General features: G+C 35.0%; 1 protein-coding gene across 1 annotated transcript; it reads left to right on the top strand.

Moving 5' to 3' along the window:
* Nucleotides 1–11,705: 11,705 nt before the first annotated feature.
* On the top strand, nt 11,706–13,670 carry LOC104114209 (nectarin-1-like). Its single transcript, XM_009624595.4, has 2 exons — nt 11,706–11,976; nt 12,891–13,670. The coding sequence occupies exons 1-2, from the start codon at nt 11,847–11,849 to the stop codon at nt 13,427–13,429; spliced, it is 669 nt and encodes a 222-aa protein (XP_009622890.1). The 5' UTR covers nt 11,706–11,846; the 3' UTR covers nt 13,430–13,670.
* Nucleotides 13,671–13,966: the final 296 nt, after the last annotated feature.

Genomic DNA, 13,966 nt, shown 5'->3' with positions numbered 1-13,966 from the left:
CGGATTTGGCAACCTGTGTGGCTTGGTGGAGTTAGAAGAATTCGGTTCTAATAGCTTGGTTGTGTACAAATGGGTTTCGAAGAGTTCTCAATGGTTTTTACCACGGTTCGAGGAGTATATTTCCTACCGGCGTGAGGAATATGTGGCGTATTAGGATTTTCTCCAGGAGGAGATCAAGTGGAAGATTTCTGATTGACTAGGTATGTATTCTGCTTGTGACTCAGAGTGATTATGAGGTTCTTGTACTCTTCACAGGATGGCATGGTAGACGCGGTGCATTGTGTGGGATTGAGATTTACTTGTACAAGGTGGCAATTCATTCTTGAAAGGATGATCATGAATTTTGGATAGAATGGTCAATTTCAGATAATTAGATGAGTGTTATAACTGCTTGGTAATCCCTGAGAAAGGTGCGCATTTCAAAAGGCGCATTGTGTTTTGACTTACGAATGTTTATTGGTATTGTCGTACTCACCTGGTTGATAGACTGCTGATATTCAAATTATTACTATGTGGCATGGAAGAATTATGAAAGTATTCCTTATGAAAAGATCGTGACAAGTATGTGTTAGTCATTCTAGTGCTGGAGTTGGGATCAATTACGATGATTCATGTGTTTGATAAATTTGGAGACTGGGAGTTCTCAGAAGTATATTGTTTCAGGTTGCAGCCTGTTTGAAGCGAGTATTTTATTTTAACTCAATGGAGGCACTATTTGCGTTAATTATTTATGATAGTTACGCGCTATAAGTGTGCATATGTGTGAGGTTTGAGCCAATGTGCGGGCATCGGGGCAAGTATTTATACTCGAAAGAATGCTTAGGCTATGATATGCCTAGAGTTGACTGTTAAATGTAAAGTTATAATGTTTCTCGTGCTCGTACCTTTTATTGAGAACTATCTGGGCTACAATTGAGGTTACAAAGAGGCTAATTCCATGAATAAACGGGGTAGTTATAATTTCTGCGTTAACTTGTCGATTTGGAGTATGATAGTAGACTTTGCACATACTTACACTATGGCGTGCTATTTATACCAGTCCAGGAGCATGAGAATATTATTTCATTATCATATACAAGTGTACTTGTTTAATTGCTCTTGTATGATATGCTGGGACTGGAGGCCTGTGACCATGCTGGGCGATTCATATTATTGGCACGTGAGTTGTCCGTGCCATGTGTAGGAATTTTATTTCTATGATAATATATTTGATTCATTAATTTCCTTCCTCTACAATTGTGCACATGCACCTACGGTTATCCTCTTCACGAAATTTGAGGAGTTGGTTGTAACATTGCGGTTGTGGTGGTGCTTGTGGAACTTGCAATACGGTTCTCTTCCTTGGGACATCTCCCATATTTGGGTACACGGAGTGCGCAGTGGTGGCTTAAGTTATATTGATATGGCGTGTTTGTGGGATAGTTGCATTTAATAAAATAAAGTCGTTGGACCTAGAATGGGTACTATCAGGCTTGATTATGGTATATTCGGGAGGATAATATTGAAAGTCGACTTAGGAGAGGATTGTGGTTCTGGTTGGCGCGAGACAGCTCCATGACTAGTTGATCTGATGAGTGATTATGAGTTTTTGATTGTTTCTTTCATCTTTGGCAGTGTACAAAGGTTTTGGAATGAGGTTCTGTTGAAGGTGGGGTTTTATACTAGTACTTGGTTGGTTTGAAGTAGTTACTGTGATCAGGAATGGTGCTACGAGCGGGCGAGTTGTGTAATATGCTGGGTGATTATATCCGTGATTATAGTTATAGCTCGATGTAGCTTGTTCAGACTCATACACTGTGTAAATGTAAGATTCGTGTCTTGAAAAGAAATTCTGAAGGTTGGGAATTGAATTCCAAGGTTTTTGGGCTAAGGTTAAATTAAGGATTTTCAGTTGTATTGTGTTGTCTGACCTATGTGGAATAGGGTGACGTGGGATCACCCACGGTTACGTGCGTGGTAAGATGGAATAGTGATTTAAAGGCTTAGGAACAACTTTTGGCACGTTCGAGGACGAACGTATGTTTAAGTGGGGGAGATTGTAATGACCCAACCGATCGTTTTGAGCATTTACTCTCCTTTCAACTATTTGAGGTCTTGCATAACTTCCTGCGTGGTATTCGGTTTTGGTTTTAAGGTATTTCGGAGTTAGCTTGAAAGAATGAATTTCATGTTGGAAGCTTAAGTTGAAATAGTTGAACAGATATTGACTTATGGTTATTATGGACTAAGGAGCGTGTCCGAAAAATTATTTGGAGGTCCGTAGTAGAATTAGGCTTGAAATGGCAAAAGTTAAATTTTTTGAAAGTTTGACCGGGGGGTTGACTTTTTGATATCGGGGTCGAAATCCGATTCCGGAAATTGGAATAGGTTCATTATATTATTTATGACTTGCATGCAAAATTTGAGGTCAATCGGACTTGATTCGATAGGTTTCGGCATCGAATGTGGAAGTTGGAAATTTCGTAATAGACTAAAGTTCAAGTGAGTTCGCACAAGACCCAACTTCAAATGAGCATAACTCTCATGATACGAAATGTTATATGGTGTATTACCTATCAAATGTTGAGTCTAGTTTCTAACTCTTCAAATCGTTCATCAATTGGACATTCCTACAAGAAGTTATGATCAAATTACCAAAGGCTAGAAAAATACAATTCTGCGAACAATTATGCGATCGCAAAATATTTATGCAGTAGCAAAACTGCTTCTGCGATCGCAAACTGGTCGCAGAATGGACCAGAAGAGCCCAGTTCTGGGCACCAATTTTGCGATCAACTTTGTGGCCCGCATACTCATTCTGCGGTCCATTATGCTACCGCAAACCTTCTTTCGGAGGGTTAATTTTTCTATTTTCATAATTCGATCCCATTTCGATAAATAGGCTTTGGGACTCATTTTGGAGCAAAAATATGACATTTTTAGAGAGAAGGAAGAGTGTTCTAGAGAGAGAAAGAAGCTCAAGTGCTTTGTTCATCAAGATCTTGTTCAAGCTTTGAAATCCAACAAGGAAATATCACAAGATCTTCACCCAAGAGGTAAGGTTCTAACCCCTAGTCTTCAATTTTGAGTTTGGGTAAAGATGGGTGATTAAGAGTATGATTCTTGGGTGTAATAGTATTATTTATGCATATCAATAAGGTTTATGGAAAGATTGTTGAATTGAAATGGGTAAAGATTGGGTTGAAAATGGTAGAAATCTTCAAAGACTTTAATTGAAGATTCGAGGGTCGAGTTGATGTCGGAATTTGATAAAATTTATATGGTTGGACTCGCGGTTGGATGGGTGTTCATATTTTATAACTTTTATCGGGTTCCGATATGTGGGCCTCACGGGCGATTTTTGAGTTAATTTCGGATTTTATTGGAAAATTAGTATCTCCTTATGGAATTAATTACAAAAATTGTTATTTACTGAATCGAATTAATTGTGGCTAGATACGAGGCTTTCGGAGATCAATTCTCATGGCAAGGGCATAGCGGAAGAAAGAATTACACGGTTTGAGATAAGTAACAGTTATAAATCTGGTCCTGAGGGTATGAAACCCCGAATTTTGTATCATGTGATTATTTTGGAGGTGACGCACATGCTAGGTGACGGGCGTGTGGGCGTGCACCGAGGGGATTGTGACTTGGTCTGTCCCGAGAAACGGTAAAGTTGAATAATTTATTGTTAGCTATATGCTCTATGTGTTGATAAAATTTGACGGTAAATCATATTAGAAATCATGCTTAGGCTATGTGATAGTACTGTTGGGACCCACAGAAGTCGCGTACTTGTTGAATTGCCTGCTAAATGCTATATGTACTCAGTCTCAGTTTTTACTTGCACATTTTATCTTAGTCTCTGTTATTATTATTGATACATCATATCATTGTTGTTTGGGCTGATTTCATGATTATTGAGAGCCCGAGAGACTGGAGAGATTTATGACTGAGTGAGGTCGAGGGCCTGATTGTGAGATATTGATACTATAGCACGTGAGTTATCCGTGCAGCATGTGAGTTGGTCGTTCAGATCCTTATATTATACTATAGCACGTGAGTTGGTCGTGCAGCATGTGAGTTGGCCGTGCGGATCCTTATATTATACTATATAACGTGAGTTGGCCGTGCGGATCCAGATATTTATATTATGGTATATGAGTTGTCCGTGCAGATTATAGCGCTTGGGTTGTTAGAGCCACTCCGGAGTCTGTACACCCCCAGTGAGTGCGGGTACCCATTCAGTGTGAGTGATGAGGGCTGGGAGCCCAACGAGTGATGAGGGCTGGGAGCCCAGTGAGTGATTGTTGTCCTGAGAGGTTGTACTTGATTTTCATTTGTTGTTGCTCCTAGTTGCTATCTGTCATTGTTGTGAAATCTATGAAAGATTTTATATACGGATTACATGAACATGAACTGTATAAAAGTTGATTTGACATTAAACTGCCAGATTTGAAAGCATGTCTATTCTTTGCTGGAACTACTTAGTATAGACTGTAGTTGTGTAGCTCGTCACTATCTTCAGTTCTTTATTTATTATTGTTACTTACTTAGTTGGTTGTACTCATACTATACCATGCACTTCGTGTACAGATCCAAGTGTTCTCGGTCATAGCGGGTGTTGATTCTCTCGCACAGTTGACTTTTTTGGAGATTCAGAGGTAGCTGTCGTGTTTCGCAGACCTTGTCTCTTCTTCCCTATCTCCTTGTTTATTGTATTTGGTTTCAGACTATTATAGACCGTATATTCCAGACTTGTATTCAGATTAGATGCTCATGTACTCAGTGACACTAGATTTTGGGAGTGGTTGTATCGGTAATTGTATGATTTGTGGATTTTATTGAAATATTATATTTTCAAACTTAAGAGAAATTATGGTTTATTGAGATTTTCGATTTGTCTAGTATTGAGATAGGCACCATTACGACGAGTGAGATTTTGGGTCATGACAATATTAGCACATGAACTAAATATTAGCATATTAGCATGAAGTTTTAACTTCTGCATGTTTAGTGAGAAGTGTTAGAAAATGAACAAAAAAACTTCAGCATGTTCAGTCTGAAGTTTTAGCACATGAACTAAAAATCTTCAGTATCTGTAGACTAAAGTTTTAGCATATGAACTAAATAACTTCAGCATATTAGCACATAAAATAAATATTAGCATATTAGCATGAAGTTTTAACTTCAGCGTGTTCAGTCTAAAGTTTTAGCACATGAACTAAATAACTTCAGCATCTGTAGACTGAAGTTTTTATGGGAAACTCATTGCTAACCAAAACTTCAGCATATTTTGGTATTTTTTTTAACTTGATACTTATCTTATTTGCATTTACTAGCTATTTTTTGTCTTTTATTACCTACTTCATCTTATATTTAAATTTGTCTGACCATATAGTAAATGAGCTGAAAAGTTACTTTTGAATTTACAAATAATAAATGAAAACTTTTCAGGCTGAAGTTATTTTCTTACTATAGAAAAACTGTGGACTTATTAGGCTGAAGTTACATTTCTTTTTCCATTTACCACCTACTTGTTTTCTTTACCACCTACTTATCTTGTTATATTCAATTTCTCTGAACGTAAAACAGTAAATAGACCTGAAAAGTTACTTTTGCATTTATAGATATTAAATTGATTAGGTGCACTCTTTGGCTATATCCACAATCTCTTCACTTGAAAATTTCATAGTCATCCATAGACTTCTATCATATTTCTTTAAATTTATATTCATCCTTAGCCTTTTAGCTTTTTAAAAGAAATAATGTCTGATGCTAACGGAAGTAGGAAGGTTACAATGGATGAACTTATGCAGAAGTGGGAGAGTTTAAAGTCTAATTGGAATAGTAACGTACCAATGGCTAATCTTATACAGGCGTGGGATCAAATAAAGGTTGATTGGGAAAGAATCGGACCACAGTTTTTTTGCCGATGAATCATTTCAGAACAGGTTGAACCTCGAACGCAGTTGTGAAGGTTATTCAACCTCGTTTGACAAGGTTGTCCAATAGTTTGATTGTTTTAAGTTTCCCATTTGGGACGACTATGCCAAGCTACAAAATAACTTAAAGAGTCTTCCTTATCTTATGGACAGAGTAATAATTGAACAAAGTCAGTTGCGTGATGAATTCAACAAGTTAAAGTGTGATCTCATTGGACTTTGTCGTCTTCTGCCCGAGTATCCTATAGTTATCTCCGATTCGGATAATGATGAGATATATCGAGAAATTGAAGATTAGTATTTTGATGATGGTGATGATGCTTAGTTTTTGTAATCCTTTTTTTATGTTTTTCTTTTGTGTTTTTTGTTAATGTTTTTTATAGCTCTTCCTTTTGTTTTGTCAATGTTTTGATGATGGTCGTGTTTTGTTAATGTTTATGTTGTTATATAAATGAAAATCTTGTTACGTTTTTTTGTATAATTTTTTTAAATTTTGAAGGTTGTATTATGATTTTAATGTAATAACATAGTATGTCAACATAAAACTTCATGCCTTATAAGCTGAAGTTAGCAAATATAAGTTAGAAACTTGAACCTTTTTTATCTGAAGTTTATAGCTTTTGATAGTCACACTTTATAGGCTGTAATTTTTTTGCATATATTTTCTCGTTAATAAGCAATCTTTTAAGAGGCAGACTTATATATGCGAAATTTTTTTTGTTCATTTCATAAAACTTCACACAAAACATGCTTAAGTTTTGTCCAGCATTCTGCAATTTTTGTAATGATTTTTTCCAAACTTCAGAGAGAATATGCTGAAGTTATTTAGTTTATTTTCTAAATCTTCAGTCTAAATATGCTGAAGTTTTGTTATACATATTTTTTTTTTTTGTGTGTGTGTGTGTGTGTGTTAAAGATATGTATTTCACTTACAGTTTTTTCTCGCTGAAGTCATTGTGTACTTTTTAAAAATGCAACCAAACATGTAAGCCGCGCAACAAAAATGAGTGGTTTGTACTTCAAGCAATATATAAATGAGTATTTTTCAATCCAAGAGCTTATTTTTTTTATTTCTACGAAAATAATCACATTTCACATATATCATTCAATAATGAAAGTGTAAATTCAAACCAAGGATTATTGAACGTTGGAGTACTTTTCAGTGTGTTTCTTGGAATATGGATGAGGTGCTGGAGAAGACAAGCAAGTTGTTCTGTTATGCCCAATTTGTTTACAGAGACTGCATTTGGTAGACTTCAATGGTACTGACTCAGTCGCAGGGATATGCCTCTTCTTTTGTCTTCTTCCTTGTAAAATCTCTACATTGGGAGGTTTTGTGATTTCAGATTCTACATTTTGTGGAATATCCCATGCATTTTGATCTGCCATAGTATTCACATGTCCTTCATATGTTTTGAATCATGTTTCCCTTGAATACCATTTTGAGCAGTAATCAGATTTCTGCAAATATCTCTTATTAATAGCAGCAATTGCGTGTGGACAGGGCAATTCATCAAGTTGAAATTCCAAGCAGTCACAAGTTCTCTTCTTTAAGTCCACAATGAATTCCATTCCTTCACTATTTATTCTAAACAACATTGAATCAAGGTTGAACACCTAAGAAGGAATAAAAAAGTAAAAAAACTATATTAGTGTATTATTGCTTCAAAAAAAAAAAAGAATGAAGTTTTTTTATATGTAACCAGTAAATCACTGCAGCAGATATAAAAAGCTAAAGTGATTATGCATTAGTTAATTACTTCAGAGAAAACACGTTGAAGTAAATACTAAAGTTAATAAATATACTCACAAACATTTTGCAAGCCAAGTCCATCTTCTTGTTCATCTCTTCTTCTGCCCATATTGATACTTTGTGAAAAGTTTCATGTGCTTTTTTTCTAAGTTCGTAAAACTACTCTCCCAACTTTTCTTGGATGAAATCTAACATTCTTAAAATAGGCATCTCTCTCGCTTTTAGTAACACGGAATTCATTGATTCTATCATGTTGGTTGTCAGCATATCATAACGTCGCTGTGGGAACCACGATCGAGCCCATCTGTCTGGCGGCTCTTCCATTATGTAATTGTATGTTTTCTTGTAAACACTTTTGATTTGGAACATTAACTGATTAAAATCTTCACGTTTGTATGACCTTGCAGTGCTTTGAAAAAGATTTATTACAGTGGCTTTTGCATGTCTTTGCTTTAAATTATTCTCAAAGTGATAGAGGCAGATACCATGGTGAGCTTCAGGATAAACTTTTCTAATCCCATTTGCGATCGATTGATTTCTATCTTATAAGAAAACCAGCTTACGATGGACTTGAATTGCTTTTCTCATTTCCCCGAAGAACCAAATGTATGCATCATTGTTTTCTGAATCTGCTACACCAAAATATAGAGGAAAGATTTGATTGTTTGCATCCTTTAATACAGCAACAAATAGAACGCCACGATATTTTAACTTTAAAAACGTTGCATCTACTGTAATCACGGGCTACAATAGCACCAACCAACTATTGATGCCGCAGGAGCAAAGAACATGTAAGCAAATATGTACAGTGAAACACAAAAAAAAAATAAAAAACAAATCATAAGTTGTGAAGTTTTTCAAATAGGAACATTTGAAACTTCAGGCTGATGGTTAGTATTGTTTTGCTTACCGATTTTGCTCATCTCTTTTTATGCTAGTGTACGTCCCTGAATTTCTATGCACCATCATGTGTAGGTATGAAGGAAGAATCTGGTAGTTCTCTTCCGGTGTTCCCCTTATGGAAGCAATAGCTTTTTGAATAGCACGCCATACCTTGTGATATCCAATGTCAATTCCAAATTTCTTTTTCATTTCACTTTCTATAAAGGTTGGTGTAACCTCAATCTTTTTATCTCGAACATGTTCTAAAATTTGTTCACTTATAAAATTTGATGTAGCATGCTTCTGATCTGATTTTCTTGCATCAACCGAGCATTCATGGTTGTTATGATATTTTATCACCTTGAAAAGTGAGGAATTTTTTATTCTGGTAGCACGTACATTCCAACCACATTTCCTCACGATACATTTCAGCTCGTATCTCTTTAAACATGATCTAACATCAGTGAATTCAACTTTTTGGTTTATCTCTAAGCTGCAGAAAATTTAGTCATGTTCTTCTTGTTGTCAAAAATTGATCCTACTCTTACTTCCTCATGCAATGCATCGTGCCTAAGTATTTTACATGGTGGAGATTCTTTCAACTTTCTCCTCACTCTTTTTCTTGATTTCTTAGAAGCAGTAGAAGTTTCAGCAATTTCTTCAATTGTATCTGATGTTATCGGTATGATTCCTTGTTTTCTTCATCTTCGTTGTTGCTTGTCATTGCAGAAGGTAACAAAAACTTTGTTGGATCGTGTGTTGGTTGTCTATTTACATTATTAGCTGTCCTTCTTCATCTTGGTTATCTACTTCCATTATTGGATGTTCTAGTTCATGTTGATAATCAGCAAATTATTCTGAATCTATTGTATATCCAAGAGATGGTTTGAATGTTGCAGATTCTGAAGCAGCTATACTGTCGGAAATGAGTTGTATTTTTTCGATGATAAAATGGCAATTCTTGTAGGCTGAATCAGTTGTTAGCAAATGTATACAGGTTCTGAGTTCTTTATCTGAAGTTACAAGCCTCCCTCTGCTTGTATTTAGTTTGATATCAAACCATATCTTTAGTGAATATTTGATTGAATCAATATCTGTAACTTCGCTAATTTTCTTTTGGAAAATATTGAATGATACTTGTTTATTAAGCAGAACAAGTTTTGTATCATGATCCAAGTATTTGAAATCAAAAGTCCACCTCCTATTGAAAGTAATAACAAGGTAAATCGAACTCATCCTGCAGAAGCATGTTTAGTGTCAAGTATTAGGAAACTGAACAAAAGAATTTAAGTGTGAAGTTCATAAAAGATTTATTAGAAAATTACACACTGCAGGAGAAAAATTTAAGCACGTTTAAGCTGAAATTTTAGCAAATGTACTAGAATACTTCAGCTTGTTTATACTGAAGTTTTCGAAAAACAAAGCTCATGAAAAAGCTGTTTAATGCAGGACAAAACTTAAGCATGAATTAAATTTAACTTCAGCATGCAGGAGAAAATTACATAGTGCAGGAGGAAAATTTCAGCAGGTTTGTCCTGAAATTTTTATAAATGAACTAAACAACTCCAGCATCTTCTGCTGAAGTTTCAGAAAAAGCTCATGACAAAACTATTGAATCCAGGACAAAACTTCCGCATATTTTAGTGCTGAATTATTAGCAAATGAACTAAAAAATTCAGCTTGTTTATACTACAAGACAATGACTTCAGCGTTTTGGTGTGAAGGTTTAGCAAATTATGTAAAAACTCAGCTAGTTAAATTCACTAGAAAATTATATAGTGCGGGAGAAAAACTTCAGCAGGTTTGTCCTAAAGTTTTTACAAATGAACTAAACAACTTCAGCATCTTCTGCTGAAATTTCGGAAAAAACTCATGACAAAACTATTGAATCGAGGACAAAACTTCAACATATTTTAGTGCTGAAGTGTTAGCAAATGAACTAAAAACTTCAGCTTGTTTATACTGCAAGACAAAGACTTCAGCGTTTTGGTGTGAAGGTTTAGCAAATTATGTAAAAACTCAGCTTGTTTAGTATCATGTTCTAGCAAACAAACCAAAAACTTCAGCATGTTTGTCCTCATGACAAAACTGTTGAATGACTATATGTCCTGCATTTAACAGTATCCATAAACAAATTTATTCTATAACTTCATGCAAGTGTGATTAAAATATATGGGTTGATTGAATTAAAACTTAAAAAGTATGATGAATTCATGAAGATTAATCAGTTTCAAAAACTAATTTGAATTCTGAAGATGATTTGCAATACTTACAATGTATTTTGTAATTTTGAATTTGAAATTTGAATCTGGTTCAACTTTTTGGTTTCGTAATTATGGCAGATGCGAGAGAAGATCTGAGGAGGGACGGAGTGATGGAGGAGAACCGTAAAGTGATTTATTCGTGATGCATCTTTTATATGTTTTGTCAGGGGTATGATGGTCATATTATTACAGATATTTTATCAAGCAGGTACCAAATCAATAACTTTTAAAAATAGGGTACAGGTTAAAAGGTAACACAAATATAGGATATGGTTGCAAATTTCCTTTAATGTGATTTTTATATCCTAAGTCATCCATGACATATGCAATGCCGCGTAGGGTTGATTGAGGTCAACCAGCCTTGTTGAATTCCTCCTAATTTTTGGATAATAAGTTATATATGCAAAAACTTTGTCACGTTGAAGCGATTAATGTGATCTATTTGTTTCCCCGTAAAAAAGGGCACGGCTCCTCAAAGTTACATTGGAGAGCTAATTAATTTCTTAAATGGTCTTAGAACTTACAGTATTTTATTTTTTATAGAAGTCATTCAATGTATGAGTTACTAACTTACTATTACACAGAAGTTACTAAGCTAATTTTTGTCACTTTAAATCATGAACTTATGGATAGTTACTCATCAGAAATTAAATGACTATAAATTAGTCAGGTCTCGTCATCGGCACGAAGTCAAGGTACACGTAAGCCCAAAATTGAAGCTATTATGGGCTCCACATATGGGCCCTCAATTCATGCCTTTGCTTTGGGTCGAAGAGAAAAAAGAGCATGTTTCGTGCGTTTACATTAAAACCCGCACGCTTTCCTCACGTGACTTCAAAGTCCTCCAATTTTGTTTCGTCTTCCCCCTTATAAATTTAGCCATCCAATTTTCTCTCTCCATTGTCCAAAGCAGCTCCTCTATTCTATTTCTACCACTTCCTCTCTATTTCTGTGCCTCTTTTTTCCTCTTTGATTGCTTTCTTTTGGCTTATACTATTAAAAAAAGAACTTTCTTCTTCCACCATGTCTGCATTTGGAAAACATCTTGTGATTATGGCTATGGCTATGGCTATATTAGCCATTAACTTAGACAAAGCTTCTGCTGGAGATCCAGACATGCTTCAAGATGTTTGTGTTGCTGATCTTACTTCCAGTAAGTTCAATTTTCCCTTTAATTAGCAGACTTTTGCTTCTTTTTCTTTTATTTATTTTAGTTTCTTTGAGAATGAGAAAAGTAGATTCTTGATCAGTGTCTTGTGCTTCAATTTGGGGGTTTCGGTTCTCTTTGGCTCGTTCTTATTTTTTTGGTTTTCTTTGTCTTAGTTATCATTTGTACTGGATGTTGACTTTTCTCCTTGTCCAAGTTATGCTCTTTCTTCTTGCTTAATTTATGGAGTATTATTTAGGCGTGTTGAATCAAGATCCAACTATATTAGCTGGCCAACAGTAGAAAATCGACCATATTAAATGGCTACTTGTGCCATACATAAGATACAGGAGTCTTTCTTGAATAGAAATCTAACTAGGCAGTACTATTGATTAGCTGGCAAAAAATAGAAAACTGAATGAGCATTGAGCAACTGGTGACAATGGCCACCAAACATAGTTCCTGCATGCTGTCCTTTTTATTTGTTTGTTTTTTCAAACTTAAGAAAAATATTTAGCACTACCATTAATCATTAAATAGTATTTTCTTATCTCTTTCTTAAATGAGTAATTAATGTTGGGAGTACCTTTCCGCAAGAGTAAAAAAAAAAATCAAAAGAAAATTGGCTAATAAATTGATTTTCTTAAGTGATAAATATTTTGGACCAAATTTTGTCTATACAATTTATCTTCGTCTCAGTTAGGAAAAGAGGTAGCTTTTTCAGGTGGTTTAATGTCTAGTTGGATTAAAAACAGTGACACATTAAATAACAACAACAACAAGTGGGGTCTGGGAAGGGTAGTGTGTGCGCAGACTATTTCCCTGTGGGCTAGGAAAAGTCACACATAATGATTTCTTTATGATTCAAGTAAAACATGCATGGTGCTTATTTAAATTTTCTATTTCTGTACATGAAATAGGTTTCACCATAAACGGATTCCTTTGCAAGAAAAACTTTTCAGAAGTAGACTTTTCATCAATGGCCATAGCCAAGCCAGGAGCAACAAACAACACATACGGCTCCGTAGTCACAGGTGCCAATGTTATGAAAGTCCCTGGTCTTAACACACTTGGTGTCTCACTTTCTCGTATTGACTATGCTCCTGGTGGCATTAATCCACCTCATACTCATCCTCGTGCTACAGAAATGATCTTTGTTACAGAGGGTGAATTAGATGTTGGTTTTATTACAACATCTAATGTTTTGATTTCGAAGCATATTGTTAAAGGTGAAGTGTTTGTTTTCCCTAAAGGACTTGTTCATTTCCAGCAAAACAATGGCAAAGTTCCGGCAGCGGTTGTCGCCGCCTTCAACAGCCAGTTGCCGGGGACTCAGTCCATTGCTACAACGTTGTTTGCATCCACACCTACTGTTCCTGATCATGTCTTGACTAAAGCATTCCAAATTGGTACTAAACAAGTGGAGAAAATTAAGTCAAGGCTTGCACCTAAAAAATAAGACTTTTCATTAATTGCTCGTGACAATTATTTTCTTTGGTGAGGTTGTTAATTGATAATGATTTGTGGGTAGGATTGATACTTTCATTTGTTTGTTATCCTTCTCAAATTTATCTCCAATAATGTTGTATTTACCTTGTGAGAACTTTGTTTCTCTATTCGTCAACAATAATGTTATTTCTTTATGTGTTTTTCTCCTATGTTCATCTAACGATTTGAATATAGTGATCATATTAAAAGTCTTTTGTGTTTTATTTACATTTCTTTTGATATTTTTTACTTATCTTATGTGAAAAGAATCATATAACTATAATAATATTTGTAATTGACTATAAACCAAATTTCCCTATTGGTCAACAATAATGTTATCTTTGTACGCGTTTTTTCCTTTTACTAAAAGGTGAAGAGGAAATTAGCTCCTACGCTCATCTAACGATTTGATTATGAGAAAATGAACATATCAAAGATCTTTTATGTATTATTTACACATCTCTTTTTTTAGATTTTACTTATCTTCTGCATAAAGAATCATGTAACT

This window comes from Nicotiana tomentosiformis, chromosome 1 (genome assembly GCF_000390325.3).
Source record: "Nicotiana tomentosiformis chromosome 1, ASM39032v3, whole genome shotgun sequence".
NCBI lineage: Eukaryota > Viridiplantae > Streptophyta > Magnoliopsida > Solanales > Solanaceae > Nicotiana > Nicotiana tomentosiformis.
The sequence above is the reverse complement of the archived record's forward strand: the minus strand, read 5'-3'. Positions and strand labels throughout refer to the sequence as shown.

Coding starts and splice junctions, on each gene's coding strand:
- LOC104114209 (XM_009624595.4), top strand. CDS start 11,847: ATGTCTGCATTTGGAAAACATCTTGTGATTATGGCTATGGCTATGGCT. Junction 11,977..12,890: donor TGTTGCTGATCTTACTTCCA/GTAAGTTCAATT, acceptor TACATGAAATAG/GTTTCACCATAAACGGATTC.